The 16,828-nt window shown below is 43.1% G+C and overlaps 1 protein-coding gene across 1 annotated transcript; it reads left to right on the forward strand.

The window, feature by feature from the left end:
- Positions 1 to 10,704: 10,704 nt before the first annotated feature.
- On the forward strand, positions 10,705 to 14,960 carry LOC311130702 (proproteinase E-like; the record flags this gene model as incomplete). The annotated part of the gene is made up of 8 exons (XM_084163491.1): positions 10,705 to 10,744; positions 11,624 to 11,712; positions 11,957 to 12,054; positions 12,158 to 12,286; positions 12,372 to 12,508; positions 12,888 to 13,030; positions 14,502 to 14,654; positions 14,871 to 14,960. 8 exons carry the CDS (start codon positions 10,705 to 10,707, stop codon positions 14,886 to 14,888), a joined length of 807 nt encoding a protein of 268 aa, XP_084019617.1. The 3' UTR covers positions 14,889 to 14,960.
- Positions 14,961 to 16,828: the final 1,868 nt, after the last annotated feature.

A 16,828-nucleotide genomic window follows, 5' to 3' on the forward strand; every position in this document is an offset into this window, starting at 1 on the left:
ATCCACCTGACAGGTGTGGCATATCAAGAAGCTGATTAAACAGCATGATCTTTACACAGGTGCACACTTTGCTGGAGATAATAAATGGCCACTCTAAAATCTGCAGTTTTGTCACACATAACAATACCACAGAAGTTTTGAGGGAGAGTGCAATTGGCATGCTGACTGCAGGAATGTCCACCAGAGCTGTTGTCAGAGAATTGAATGTTCATTTCTCTACCATAAGCCGCCTCCAACGTCGTTTTAGAAAATGTGGCAGTACGTCCAACCGTCCTCACAACCACAGACCACGTGCAACCATGCCAACCCAGCACCTCCACATCCAGCTTCTTCACCTGCAGGATCGTCTGAGACCAGCCACCCGGACAGCTGATGAAACGGGGGAGTATTTCTGTCTGTAATAAAGCCCTTTTGAGGGGAAAAACTCATTCTGATTGGCTGGGCCTGGCTTCGAAGTGGGCGGGCCTATCCCAGGCCCACCCATGGCAGCGCCCCAGCCCAGTCATGTGACATCCATATATTAGGGGCTAATGAATTTATTTAAATTTCCTGATTTCCTTATATGAAATGTAACTCATTAAAAACTTTGAAATTGTTGCATGTTGCATTTATATTTTTGTTCAGTATAGTTTGTATACAGACGTTTTTGTGAGAAGACTTATTCTCTTTCTCTGAGCAATTATATTAGTATAAAATAATTTAATTATCCACATTTTTCAGAGCATATAATAAAACTCAGTATTTGCATTATTTCTTTGTTTATGTATATTTTTTGCTCATCTTTATCAAGGGTGCCAATAATTATGGACCCCACTGTACATGTTGTTATATACAGTTGAAGTCGGAAGTTTACATACACCTTAGCCAAATACATTTAAACTCAGTTTTTCCACAATTCCTGAAATGTAATCCTAGTAAAAATTCCCTGTCTTAGGTTAGTTAGGATCACCACTTTATTTTAAGAATGTGAAATGTCAGAGAATTATTTATTTCAGCTTTAATTTCTTTCATCACATTCCCAGTGGGTCAGAAGTTTACATACACTCAATTAGTATTTGGTAGCATTGCCTTTAAATTGTTTAACTTGGGTCAAACGTTTCGGGTAGCCTTCCACAAGCTTCCCACAATAGGCTCTATGCACGCATCACTTCCGCATTGGCGTAAGGATGCTTGGGCATTTCCGGTTACCGGAAAAAAACATTAGACAGCGACAGTAGACCGTTATGATGGCAGAGATGAAGTTTACAAGGTGTTTGCTGGAGTTGCCTAAAGTATCTGTTAATGATATACGGAGGGTCGTCCGGACATCCAGTATGACACCACGTAGCAAACTGGATAAAGGCTTCACATTTTACGTTTCTTATTTTCTTTGCAATTTTGAAGGTAATATGCTAACGCTAGCTAGCCTGAGCTAGAAGCCTTGCTTTGGTGTTTTAAGTCATGACTCCGTCCTGCTTCAGGTTAATCATGCTTTAAATAAAGTTTAATCATGTGTATATACCTCTCACTTCATGTGTTTGTACTTTTATGAAAGTATCAGGTAAAAACAGGGCTACATATGAGATCTCTGTGAGAGCCCACTGCTACCGCTCAATGAAGAAACTAAAGCCACCACACCAGCTGAGAGTAGGACTAGATTAAGTGACACGTTCAAAGTTCTGTTGAACTTGTTCAAGGTTCCGTTCAACACGTTTACTCGTTTAATGTTACCACAGCTTTGATTGCCATTGCCAAGAGAACACTTTAGAACTTTAGTGGTTTTCACGATAGCTGAACAGTGGTAGCCTAATACAGACCAGGGTAGCTGAGTGGGAATTGCCATGCTTTGTTGTTGGGTCTGTTGTAAACAAATTGGAGTTTGGTTTGAAATGTAAACAATAATGAGATTACTACTTTTTCCTGACTTGATGACTGCAATGACAGTAACATATTCCACTCAGCTATTCTTCAAACTGCTGATGTTCTACTCAAAACTGTCCTGTCATCTTTACTTATTTCTTTACAAACAAACTTCCTTGCTTTTGTACTTGATGTTTCTACTTTTCAAGAGGAATTAGGAGCAAAACCTTCACTCTACTGTTGTTATCGGTACTAGGCTACAATGTTGCACCACTCACCTACTGCTCTGCCAATACTGTTTGAAGGTAGGTAAATGGCACAAGACAATAGGTAAGTGGTGGGAGACAGTATAGCCAAGTGGTGCAAGACAGTAGGAAAGTGATGCAGAAAGCACAAAAGTGACACGAGACAGTAGATAAGTTGCTTACACCAGTAAAAAGTAGAAAGAACAAGTTTTGCTCCTACTCCTGCTGCTGTAGACCCTCGTCTTTCAAAACCCATTAAATTATGCTTCTTTGTATTTCAGATGACATTGCGTGATTCACAGCCAGTTGTGCTTGTTAAAAGCTACTGTTCCAGTGTGGCTGGGTGTGGGATATGCAATCATTTGGTTGCATTACTATATCAGACTGCCCATTACTCTGAATGTGGCATGTCTGTAGTCCCTCCTGTACTTCCGTGCACTGAAACAGAGCAGAAGTGGCATAAACCACGAACAATGGTTTGTATAATTTCAGTACCAGACAGTTGTGTCACATGCATACTAGCATCTCTCCTAATACCATCTCATAAATAAATAGGGAGTGAAGCCAGGACTTGTGGATGCCATGGTTGTAGTGAAGCCCAAACCAGATGCTACTCCGGCAAGCGGAATTAGGTATGCAGAGTCCAATTAAATAGGCAGACTACAATGTGTTGCGAAATAAATGTTATTAATCGCTGTTAGATTCTGGTGTATTTCCTAGCGAACCCTTTACTTTTCCTGATATTGTTTATCCATATCTACACTTTACAAGGGCTACAGCGGTGAGCTACCAGACCCATCAACCCTCAACCCACTACCTGCCTATGCTGACATGGAACCAGACTCTCTTAACCCTTATCTGCAGAATGAACATCACATCTGACAAACCACTCGTGGACTCGTATCCTGTCATATCAACACTCACCACCTCCACCTGACAGTGTTGTCATCCATGAGGATGCACCACCGTTCCCAAAAGTGCCACTGGACGGTTACCATTTACAACCAACAGACTGTTCATATGAGATCATGACGGATCAAGAAAAGCTTCACCTCAGTTCTCTGTCTGTGACTTTGTCACAGTCACACCTGATTGAGGAAGCAACCAGATGCCAAAGTGAAACACCCGAGTGGCATTCACTGAGGAAGGAGAGAGTGACTGCTTCACATTTCCGGGAGGTAAGCCATGTTAGAGGTACAAGCACAGCAGAAAAACTGGCAGAAAGAATTATCAGAGGGACAAGACAAACACCACTAATGAAAAGGGGGCTGGAAATGGAAGCAGGTGCATTGAAGGACTATGCAGTTCTAAAAAATCTTAATCTGACAAAGTGTGGGCTAGTCGTGCATCCGGACGCACCTTGGCTGGGTGCATCGCCTGCTGGGGCTGGAAGACTGAAATTGTTCCATTGAAACAGCACTGGAACAGCTCCCTTCTTCAGATGTCTGCGCCCAGCTGGAGTCGGAGGCTCTATCACATCTTCACTTAGAAAGTGTTGGCTGCAGACTCATGTGTTTGTTATAAGAATGTTGACTCGTCGAATGTTAATCACCCACCGTTTATGTAATTCACTGTCTTTGGGAAAAGTAAAAAAACTAACAGAAGAATTGCATCTGGCAGACAATGTACATTGCGGCACACAGCAGTGATGGCTGGAAGAGCTGTAATCCCGTTTTTGAAAGGACACTTTCGTACGTTTACACGTCATCGTGTTATAAGTCAAGATGAAGTATTACAAGTAAAAACATTAACATAAACATTAAGATAAACAACAACAACAACGAAAATTAACAGTTTCGGAAGTTTTTGACGACAAGCATTCAATGCTAGCATACGGTAGCACAGCATTCTACGATAACCGGAAGTTTACATCCATCCTGAGATTTAACCGGAAATACGTCATGCTCGCCTGTGCATATCGCCTATAAAGTTGGGTGAATTTTGTCCCATTCCTCCTGACAGAGCTGGTGTAACTGAGTCAGGTATGTATGCCTCCTTGCTCGCACACGCTTTTTCAGGCCTGCCCACACATTTTCTAAAGGATTGAGGTCAGGGCTTTGTGATGGTCACTCTAATACCTTGACTTTGTTGTCCTTATGCCATTTTGCCACAACTTTGTAAGTATGCTTGGGGTCATTGTCCATTTGGAAGACCCATTTGTGACCAAGCTTTAACTTCCTGACTGATGTCTTGAGATGTTGCTTCAATATATCCACATCATTTTCCTTCCTCATGATGTCATCTATTTTGTGAAGTGCACCAGTCATTCCTGCAGCAAAGCACCCCCACAGCATGATGCTGCCACCCCTGTGCTTCACAGTTGGGGATGGTGTTCTTCTGCTTGCAAGCAACCCCCTTTTTCCTCCAAACATAACGATGGTCATTATGGCCAAACAGTTCTATTTTTGTTTCATCAGACCAGAGAACATTTCTCCAAAAAGTAAGATTTTTGTCCCCATGTGCAGTTGTAAACCGTAGTCTGTCTTTTTTATGGCGGTTTTGGAGCAGTGGCTTCTTCCTTGCTGAGCGGCCTTTCAGGTTATGTCGATATAGGACTCGTTTTACTGTGGATATGGATACTTTTGTACCTGTTTCCTCCAGCATCTTCACAAGGTCCTTTGCTGTTGTTCTGGGATTGATTTGCACTTTTTGCACCAAAGTACGTTCATCTCTAGGAGTCAGAACGCGTCTCCTTCCTGAGCGGTATGACGGCTGCGTGGTCCCATGGTGTTTATACTTGCGCACTATTGTTTGTACAGATGAACGTGGTACCTTCAGGCGTTTGATAATTGCTTCCAAGGATGAACCAGATTTGTGGAGGTCTACAATTCTTTTTCTGAGGTCTTGGCTGATTTCTTTGGATTTTCCCATGATGTCAAGCAAAGAGGCACTGAGTTTGAAGGTAGGCCTTGAAATACATCCACAGGTACACCTCCAATTGACTCAAATGATGTCAATTAGCCTATCAGAAGCTTCTAAAGCCATGACATAATTTTCTGGAATTGTCCAAGCTGTTTAAAGGCACAGTCAACTTAGTGTATGTAAACTTCTGACCCACTGGAATTGTGATAGAGTGAATTATAAGTGAAATAATCTGTCTGTAAACAATTGTTGGAAAAATTACTTGTGTCATGCACAAAGTAGATGTCCTAACCGACTTGCCAAAACTATAGTTTGTTAACAAGAAATTTGTGGAGTGGTTGAAAAACGAGTTTTAATGACTCCAACCTAAGTGTATGTAAACTTCCGACTTCAACTCTATATAGGCTGTGCCCCAGGTGTGCCTTTGCAATTCATCTTTATTTTTTAACAGGGTTAATCACATGCATATGATGTTATTGTAGATTATATGTGTGTGGGATGGTATTTTCTGCATTTATGAGAATCTCAGGAAATATTGGGCTTGATTCAAACTGTAGCGCTGAAGAGCTGCACTACAGTTTGATATAAATTTAAAGGCAATATTCCCACGCCAGCTGAGACTGCATTCACAGACTGTATATGTCGGCTCAATGGAGAATTACCTTGAAATTTCAATTGCGCTATAGCGCTGAACTTCAATATTCATTAAACTGAGCCCATTATTATGCTGCTGTGGTGTCCACCCTGCCTTCTTCCCAGCAGAGCAGTGTGTGTGTGTGTGTGTGTGTGTGTGTTTGTGTGTGTGTGTGTGTGTGTGTGTGTGTGTGTGTGTGTGTGTGTGTATGTGTGTGTGTGTGTGTGTGTGTGTGTGTGAGAGGGATGGAGGGTGGGTGAGGGTAGCGTGCTTTTGAGTATTGAGCCCCTCTCGTGGGCTTCCTGGCTGTAATAACTAAACCACCCCACAACATTGAGCTCCACTCACTGTGAAGAGAGAGCGAGAGAGCGAGAGAGCGAGCGAGAGAGAGAGAGAGAGAGAGAGAGAGAGCGAGAGAGAGAGAAAGAGAGAAAGGGAGAGAGGGAGGAAATGAGGGAGGAAGAAGGGAGAGAGAAAATACAAAGTGGGGGAGAGAGAGAGACTGAGCAAGACAGAGAGAGAGAGAGAGAGAAAGAGAACGGGAAATGGAGAAATGGAGGGATGAAAGATGGCAGTCGCTGGTTTCCTCAGCCCAGCCCTGCCTGAGTAATGTGTAATGCTCAGCCGTGTGCAGCAACAGCTATCACGTTATTTACAGCCAAGGACTTATTGTGTGCGTCACAAATATCACCCTATTCCCTCTGTAGTGCACTACTTTTGACCAGGGCTCATAGGGCTCTCGTTAAAAGTAGTGCACTATATAGGGAATAGGGTACCATTTGGGACGTACAGAATGTATCAGCCAGTAATGAGCAGGGAGCCAATGGCCTGTACTCTGAAGCCCACTCATTCACTCACTGCATTAAACAACAGGCAGCACAGCAAGGCCAGTCAGTCGCTTCAGAAACAAAGCAATCACTTTCTACTTTCTCTGTATTTTCTACGCTCTGACCGGTTCTGATGATCTTGTGTGTGTGGGGGAGGGGTGTGTGTGTGTGTAAGTAAAGCCATTATTAATGTGAATGTGGTTTCTGACTCCAAACACAAACACGTAGATACATAACTGTCATGACTCACCGCACCTCCTCTCCCCCATTCAGCAATACATTTGTCAGTCTGGATAAGAAGCAAGTAGCACAAACGCCATACATTAACAGTGCGGGAAACATTGCCCCCTGGTGGTTATAAACTATAAGTGCAGAGCAGGTAATAAAAGAGTGTGAAGTACTTGCTGAAATAGAGAAAATAAGATGGAGAAAGTGGAAACCATAGGGAACCTTACAGTAAGAGAAATTATACATTGTGAACACATGAAATGCCATCAGATGGATTTATTGACACATGGGGCCCTTTATTCAACCTGATCTTCAGCCAACTCAGGTCCAGGTCTTCAGTAGGCCACCATGTTCTAGAAGAAAAGAGAGAGAGGGAGTTCTTTACAACAAGATTTTGAAAAAAAAAGTATAACTAACTGGTCCTGCAGGAGTGGCACACATTGTGTATGTGCAAGCATATGTGTGCGTTTTTTCTCTCCCAGACTGTGCCTGCTGACCTCCTCTGATACTCTAGAGAAGGTCCTGGCACGTCTCGGATCGTTCCAACTGCACTTCCTGTACCAGTTCTCCCAGCATGCTTAGGGAGCGACAGTCACAGTCTGCCACAGACATCTCCAGGACAGGGAACTGGACTGAACTGAACGTTCTGAACACACACTACTGGACATCTACCAAAGAGAGAGACGAAGGCCCTATAAATGATTGATCATGGTGAACCTAGAAGTAAACAAAAACAGCAACTGTTTATGAAGGAAATGCCCTGATATTTATATTGTTTAAGATTTACTTGCACATGCATGAGATGTGTTTGGAAAATGGACACACAGCAATACAGCACCAAAACATTAGTAACTTTTTTTTTACTTCTCATGTACAATTCATAAATGGAATCGATTGATTCACCATGATCAATCATTTATAGGGCCTTCGTCTCTCTCTTTGGTAGATGTCCAGTAGTGTGTGTTCAGAACGTTCAGTTCAGTTCCCTGTCCTGGAGATGTCTGTGGCAGACTGTGACTGTCGCCTAGTGGCAGGGGACTTTAATGCAGGGAAACTTAAATCGGTTCTACCTAATTTCTATCAGCATGTTAAATGTGCAACCAGAGGAAAAAAAAACTCTAGACCACCTTTACTCCAGGATTCTTCCGATAGCATTGAGGAGTACACCACATCAGTCACTGGCTTCATCAATAAGTGCATCGATGACGTCGTCCCCACAGTGACCGTACGTACATTCCCCAACCAGAAGCCATGGATTACAGGCAACATCCGCACTGAGCTAAAGGGTAGAGCTGCCGCTTTCAAGGAGCGTGCCTCTAACGCGGAAGCTTACAGTGGGGAAAAATAGTATTTAGTCAGCCACCAATTGTGCATGTTCTCCCACTTAAAAAGATGAGAGAGGCCTGTACTTTTCATCATAGGTACACGTCAACTATGACAGACAAATTGAGGAAAAAAAATCCAGAAAATCACATTGTAGGATTTTTTATGAATTTATTTGCAAATTATGGTGGAAAATAAGTATTTGGTCACCTACAAACAAGCAAGATTTCTGGCTCTCACAGACCTGTAACTTCTTCTTTAAGAGGCTCCTCTGTCCTCCACTCGTTACCTGTATTAATGGCACCTGTTTGAACTTGTTATCAGTATAAAAGACACCTCTCCACAACCTCAAACAGTCACACTCCAAACTCCACTATGGCCAAGACCAAAGAGCTGTCAAAGGACACCAGAAACAAAATTGTAGACCTGCACCAGGCTGGGAAGACTGAATCTGCAATTGGTAAGCAGCTTGGTTTGAAGAAATCAACTGTGGGAGCAATTATTAGGAAATGGAAGACATACAAGACCACTGATAATCTCCCTCGATCTGGGGCTTCACGCAAAATCTCACCCCGTGGGGTCAAAATGATCACAAGAACGGTGAGCAAAAATCCCAGAACCACACGGGGGGACCTAGTGAATGACCTGCAGAGAGCTGGGACCAAAGTAACAAAGCCTACCATCAGTAACACACTACGCCGCCAGGGACTCAAATCCTGCAGTGCCAGACGTGTCCCCCTGCTTAAGCCAGTACATGTCCAGGCCCGTCTGAAGTTTGCTAGAGTGCATTTGGATGATCCAGAAGAGGATTGGGAGAATGTCATATGGTCAGATGAAACCAAAATATAACTTTTTGGTAAAAACTCAACTCGTTGTGTTTGGAGGACAAAGAATGCTGAGTTGCATTCAAAGAACACCATACCTACTGTGAAGCATGGGGGTGGAAACATCATGCTTTAGGGCTGTTTTTCTGCAAAGGGACCAGGACGACTGATCCGTGTAAAGGAAAGAATGAATGGGGCCATGTATCGTGAGATTTTGAGTGAAAACCTCCTTTCATCAGCAAGGGCATTGAAGATGAAACGTGCCTGGGTCTTTCAGCATGACAATGATCCCAAACACACCGCCCGGGCAACGAAGGAGTGGCTTCGTAAGAAGCATTTCAAGGTCCTGGAGTGGCCTAGCCAGTCTCCAGATCTCAACCCCATAGAAAATCTTTGGAGGGAGTTGAAAGTCCGTGTTGCCCAGCGACAGCCCCAAAACATCACTGCTCTAGAGGAGATCTGCATGGAGGAATGGGCCAAAATACCAGCATCAGTGTGTGAAAACCTTGTGAAGACTTACAGAAAACGTTTGACCTGTGTCATTGCCAACAAAGGGTATATAACAAAGTATTGAGAAACTTTTGTTATTGACCAAATACTTATTTTCCACCATCATTTGCAAATAAATTCATAAAAAATCCTACAATGTGATTTTTTGGGGTTTTTTTTCTCATTTTGTCTGTCATAGTTGACGTGTACCTATGATGAATTTTACAGGCCTCTCTCATCTTTTTAAGTGGGAGAACTTGCACAATTGGTGGCTGACTAAATACTTTTTTCCCCCACTGTATAAGAAATCCCGCTATGCCCTCTGACGAACCATCAAACAGGCAAAGAGTCAATACAGGACTAAGATTGAATTGTACTACACAGGCTCTGACACTTGTCGGACGTGGCAGGGCTTGAAAACTATTACAGACTACAAAGGGAAGCACAGCCGCGAACTGCCCAGAGATACAAGCCTATTTTTCTTAATTAACACTTTTTTAATTTACATTTTTCTTTAAAAAACTGCATTGTTGGTTAAGGGCTTGTAAGTAAGCATTTTGCTGTAATGTCTACACCTGTTTTATTCGGCGCATGTGGCAAATAAAATTTGATTTGAATTGATTTGATTGACGGTTCAAGGTATTGATACTACAGATGTAGGATCTTAATTTGATCACTCTTTTGTAGATGAGAATTGGAAGGAAATGTAAACTTGTAGGGTATTCAAGGTTTTAAACGGCTTTTAAAGTTTGTAATTTTCACTTTAAAATGTAAGACTTGATTTGCCCTAACGAAAAATGTATCAACCCCTACAAAAAAATTCGAATTAATTATAATCCACATAATATTTCACATTTCCTGTTGATGCAGGATTATTTTCCTACTGTAGCAAACTTGCTCAAATTAAGATCCTACATCTGTACTGTTTATTTTAATTTTTTAGATTGGTGTGTTAGTCTATGCGTTAATACTAATAGTGTTGAATATTGAATTGTCTAACCCCCCGTGTGACAGTGTGGTGATCTGTCTTTGGGCTACAGACACTGAGCTCTATAAGGTTGTGGGGCCATGTAAAGTCAGGTTGCTGTTGACACAGGTGGGGCACTGGGCGTGGATTCCCAGGTTAGAGGGGCTGCCGCAAAGGGACAAGTGTGTGTGGATATATCATAGGGGTATGGGGCAGACCTGGGTTCAAATACTATTTATAATAATTTCAAATACTTTAGCTGTACTTGATTGAGCTTGCCTGTTGCAATGGAACAAATAGAAAAGTCCCCAAAAGCGCAAACCTCGCCCACTTGACACTCCAGGCAGGCCAAAGCAAACAGAAAAAGATTTCTTATAGTATTTGAGCCCAGGTCTGGTGTGTGGACAATGTTAGGTGAGGGTATAAAACCCCAGGGCCAGACCCTGCTCCCTACTCTGGAAGGAAGATGATGAAACTGAATTTAGTTCTGCTGCTGGCTGCCTACGGTGAGTAACCTACCTACTACCTTCAGCCCCTCACATATCCACACTACGGTGAGTAACCTACCTACTACTTTCAGCCCCACATATCCACACTACGGTGAGTAACATACCTACTATCTTCATTCCCACATATCCACACTACGGTGAATAACCTACCTACTACCTTCAGCCCCACATATCCACACTACAGTGAGTAACCTACCTACTACCTTCAGCCCCTCACATATCCACACTACGGTGAGTAACCTACCTACTACCTTCAGCCCCACATATCCACACTACAGTGAGTAACCTACCTACTACCTTCAGCCCCTCACATATCCACACTACGGTGAGTAACCTACCTACTACCTTCAGCCCCACATATCCACACTACGGTGAGTAACCTACCTACTACCTTCAGCCACTCACATATCCACACTACGGTGAGTAACCTACCTAATACCTTCAGCCCCACATATCCACACTACGGTGAGTAACCTACCTACTACCTTCAGCCACTCACATATCCACACTACGGTGAGTAACCTACCTAATACCTTCAGCCCCACATATCCACACTACGGTGAGTAACCTACCTTCAGCCCCTCACATATCCACACTACGGTGAGTAACCTACCTACTACCTTCAGCCCCTCAAATACATCCATCCATACATCTAATAGCATAAGCTCAACAGCTTAATAGGAATGATCGAGCTCCTTATCATTCAAACGGCATATTGTGACATTTCTCATAAACCTGATCAGCTCAGTTTTGAAGAATATTAGTGATCTGATTATATAGGGACATGTGTAACTCAGGTCAAAGCTGATCGCTTTTTAGGAAGCGCCCTCTGTGCTGTGTGTTGTTAACCCTGTGTTGTCTGTGTGGCCCATACAGCCTACGGATGTGGCATGCCCACTTACGAGCCCGTTGTCAGCCGCGTGGTGAATGGAGAGGACGCCAAGCCCTACAGCTGGCCCTGGCAGGTCAGACTCCCATACCAGTCTATCCTAGTGGCTGTGATACAACACTAACCATCCACATGCCAGGGCATACTATGCTCAGATCTAACCATAGCTGAGGAACCTGGGACATTTACGAACATAAACATATACATTTACAAATATAAACTATTCAGTTCTAAAACTTTACCCTTCACAGACAATGTATTTGGAAGTTTAATCAAGAAAGAACGACTGAATGTGTGTGTGTGTGTGTGTGTGTTTACAGATCTCTCTGCAGTACCTTAGCGACTCTAACTACTACCACACCTGCGGAGGCACCCTGATTGCTAAAAACTGGGTCCTGACTGCTGGACACTGCATCTCGTGAGTCAACCATCCAATCAGAGACTAAACATTTATCATCTCTCTTACAGTGTTACATTGGGCTGACTGGGATCTTTGATGTGTGTGTGTGTGTGTGTGTCAGGGATCATCGTACCTACCGTGTGGTGCTGGGAGAGTATGACCTGACCCAGATGGATGAGAACGAACAGATCAAAGAGGTGGAGACGATCGTCGTGCATCCCGGCTGGAACGACAACTGTTTGTCCTGCGGGTGAGGGTTACACACACACACACAAACACACAAACACACACACACACACACTCCTGATTGCATCTACTACTGTCTCCCTGCTCAGAGATGACGTTGCCCTGATCAAGCTGGCCTCCCCTGCGACTCTGAATGATAAGGTCCACACCTCCTGTCTGCCTCCCAGTGGAGATATCTTGACCCACAACTACCACTGTTACATCAGCGGCTGGGGCAGAATCTACAGTAAGGCTCTGTGTGTGTGTGTGTGTGTGTGTGGTGTGTGTGTGTGTGTGTGTGTGTGTGTGTGTGTGTGTGTGTGTGTGTGTGTGTGTGTGTGTGTGTGTGTGTGTGTGTGTGTGTGTGTGTGTGTGTGTGTGTGTGTGTGTGTAGTGGCGGCAGGTAGGCTAGTGTTTAAGATTCGCTGGTTCCAATCCCTGAGCCGACTACGTAAAAAATCTGTCGATATGCCTTTGAGCAAGGCATTTAACCCTACCTAATTGCTCCTGTAAGTCGCTCTGGATAACAACGTCTGCTAAATTACTAAAATGTAAATGTGTGTCTGCCTCACTTAAGGCCGTCCTAATACATTGACCATGTTATTACCGTATGTTCTCCCCTGTAGCTGCCGGTCCCCTTGCCAAAAAGCTGCAGCAGGCCCTGCTGCCCGTGGTGGCCCATGAGACCTGCAGCCAGAGTGACTGGTGGGGAGGCTCCGTCAAGCCTTCCATGATCTGTGGTGGTGGAGACAGAAAGGCTGGCTGCAATGTGAGTGTCATCCCCTACTGTAGCTACCTATAACATAATATATTACAACAATGTAGCATTGTTTATTGTCCCCAGTAAAGGAGCTCCACCATGGTGATAACCAGTATTCTTTATCTTTCTGTCCATCATCTCTCCCTCTCTATCAATTCAATTTCAATTCAATTTCAATTTAAGGGCTTTATTGGCATGGGAAACGTGTGTTAACATTGCCAAAGCAAGGGAAGTAGATAGTAAACAAAAGTGAAATAAACAATAAATATTAACAGTAAACATTACACTCAGAAGTTTCAAAAGAATAAAGACATTTCAAATGTCATATTATGTATATATACAGTGTTTTAACAATGTGTAAATAGTTAAAGTACAAATGGGAAAATAAATAAACATAAATATGTGTTGTATTTACAATGGTGTTTGTTCTTCACTGGTTGCCCTTTTCTTGTGGCAACAGGTCACAAATCTTGCAGCTGTGATGGCACACTGTGGTTTTTCACCCAGTAGATAAGGGAGTTTATCAAAATTGGGTTTGTTTTCGAATTCTTTGTGGATCGCTGTAATCTGAGGGAAATATGTGTCTCTAATATGGTCATACATTTGGCAGGAGGTTAGGAAGTGCAGCTCAGTTTCCACCTCATTTTGTGGGCAGTGTGCACATAGCCTGTCTTCTCTTGAGAGCCAGGTCTGCCTACGGCGGCCTTTCTCAATAGCAAGGCTATGGTCACTGAGTCTGTACATAGTCAAAGCTTTCCTTAAGTTTGGGTCAGTCACAGTGGTCAGGTATTCTGCCACTGTGTACTCTCTGTTTAGGGCCAAATAGCATTCTAGTTTGCTCTGTTTTTTTGTTTGTTCTTTCCAATGTGTCAAGTAATTCTCTTTTTGTTTTCTCGTGATTTGGTTGGGTCTAATTGTGTTGTTGTTGTTGTTGTTGTCCTGGGGCTGTGTGGGGTCTGTTTGTGTTTGTGAACAGAGGCCCAGGACAAGCTTACTTAGGGGACTCTTATCCAAGTTCATCTCTCTGTAGGTGATGGCTTTGTTATGGAAGGTTTGGGAATCGCTTCCTTTTAAGTGGTTATAGAATTTAACGGCTCTTTTCTGGATTTTGATAATTAGCGGGTATTGGCCCTCTCTATCTCTCTCTTCCCCTCTCCCTACCCCTTTATCTACTCCGCCTCCTCTCTCTCTCTCTCTCTCTCTCTCTCAATTCAATTTCAATTCAATTTAAGGGCTTTATTGGCATGGGAAACGTATGTTAACATTGCCAAAGCAAGTGAAGTAGATAGTAAACAAAAGTGAAATAAACAATAAATATTAACAGTAAACATTACACTCAGAAGTTCCAAAAGAATAAAGACATTTCAAATATCATATTATGTCTATACACAGTGTCATAACAATGTGCAAATAGTTAAAGTACAAATGGGAAAATAAATCTCTCTCTCTCCCTCTCTATCTCCATCCCTCACTCCCCCAGGGTGATTCTGGAGGTCCTCTGAATTGTAAGGGTGCTGATGGTAAATGGTACGTCCATGGAATCGCCAGCTTCGTGTCGTCTCGCGGATGTAACACCCTGAAGAAACCCACTGTCTTCACCCGCACCTCCTCCTTCAGCGACTGGATCACCAATGTTAGTCTCTCACCTTTCTCCTTAATCTATCATGCCCACTTGGCAATTTTCCAATGACCATCCTACGACATTACCATACAAATGGAATGCTAGTGTGGATAATAGAATGTAGCCAATGTGTGCCACACCTGCAGGATCAACTAGGTTAGTTTGTTGTACATTGTTTTCAAAGTCTTGTTCTGGAGAACTCAACGTTCTCTCTCCCTTTTCTTTCAGACTATAGCGGTCTACTGAAGACCTGGACTGGAGTTGGCTGAAGATCAGGTTGAATAAAGGATCATGTGTCAATAAACCCATCTAATGCAGATCACGTTTTCACAGTGTATTCTTTCTCTTCCTGTAAGGTTCCCAATGTTTCAAGTTTCAAGTTTTAATGTCACATGCTCAAGTACAGTGAAATGCCTTTCTTGCAAGCGCTAACCCCAACAATGCAGTAATCAATAACAATGTAATAATAAAAATAACAAGGTAGAACAAAAACACATGAGATATAAAAATAAGAAGAACACGATAAAGTAAGTAAGCATACTATATACAGGGTCAGTTCCAGTACCATATTTACAATGTGCAGAGATACTGGAATGATACAGGTAGATATGTGTAGGGGTAAGGTGACTAGGCATCAGGATATATGATAAACAGAGTAGCAGCATTGTATATTATGATTGTATGTGAGTGGGTGTATGTAGAGTCAGGATAAATGTATGTGCATGGAGCAAATTATGTGTGTGAGCAAATGATGGAATGATCAGTGTGTAGGACCCTGTGCGTGTGCATAGAGAAAGTGCAAAAATACAAATAAAATACAAAGGTCAACTCAGCTAGTCCGTGTGGCCATTTTGTTAGCTATTTAGTTAGCTATTTAGCGGTCCTATGGCATGGGGATTGAAGCTGTTCAGGAACCTGTTGGTTCAGACTTGACGCACCAGTACCGCTTGCCGTGCGGAAGCAGAGAGATCAGTCTACGGCTTGGGTGGTTTAATTCTTTAACGATTTTCCGGTCCTTCCTTTCACACCACCTGATATATGGTTACCCCTTTCTCTATATCCTTTTCTCTATTACAGCAAGTACTAAATAATGGCACCGGAGGGGATGGCTGCTGCTTTACAGGCTCCTAACCAACTGTGCTATTTTGTTTGTTTTATCGCGTTGTTTGTAACTTATTTTGTACGTAATGTTGCTGCCACCGTCTCTTATGACCGAAAATAGCTTCTGGATATCAGAACAGCAATTACTCACTTTGAACTGGACAAAGATCTTTTCTTTAATGAGTCCGACACGAAGGATATACTGCTTTCCGAGACCAGGCCCAAATCCCGTCATTCGCGTGAAGAAAATATGGAAATACAGCTGTAGACCACACTGTCTACCAAGAGAGTTTTAATCTATATTATTCGTAGCCGTCTATTTACCACCACAGACCGATGCTGGCACTAAGACCACACTCAATGAGTTGTATAAGGCCATAAGCAAACAAGAAAATGCTGATCCAGAAGCGACGCTCCTAGTGGCCGGGGACTTTAACGCAGGCAAACTTAAATCCGTTTTACCTAATTTCTACCAACATGTCACATGTGCAACCAGAGGGAAAAAAACTCTAGACCACCTTTACTCCACACACAGAGACGCATACAAAGCTCTCCCTCGCCCTCCATTTGGCAAATCTGACCATAATTCTATCCTCCTGATTCCTGCTTACAAGCAAAAACTAAAGCAGGAAGTACCAGTGACTAGCTCAATACAGAAGTGGTCAGATGACGTGGATGCTATGCTACAGGACTGTTTTGCTAGCACAGACTGGATTCATCCATTGGCATTGAGGAGCATACCACCTCAGTCACCGGCTTCATCAATAAGTGCATTGATGAAGTCATCCCCACAGTGACCGTGCGTACATATCCCAACCAGAAGCCATGGACTACAGGCAACATCCACACTGAGCTAAAGGCTAGAGCTGCCGCTTTCAAGGAGCGTGACACTAATCCGGACGCTTATAAGAAATCCCACTATGCCCTCAGATGAACCATCAAACAAGCAAAGCTTCAATACAGGACTAAGATTCTCTGACGCTCGTCGGATGTGGCAGGGCTTGCAAACTATTACGGACTACATAGGGAAACCCAGCCGCGAGCTGCTCAGTGACGCGAGCCTACCAGACGAGCTAAATGCCTTT

This window comes from Coregonus lavaretus (assembly GCF_964263955.1).
Source record: "Coregonus lavaretus genome assembly, chromosome: 6".
Classification (NCBI taxonomy): domain Eukaryota; kingdom Metazoa; phylum Chordata; class Actinopteri; order Salmoniformes; family Salmonidae; genus Coregonus; species Coregonus lavaretus.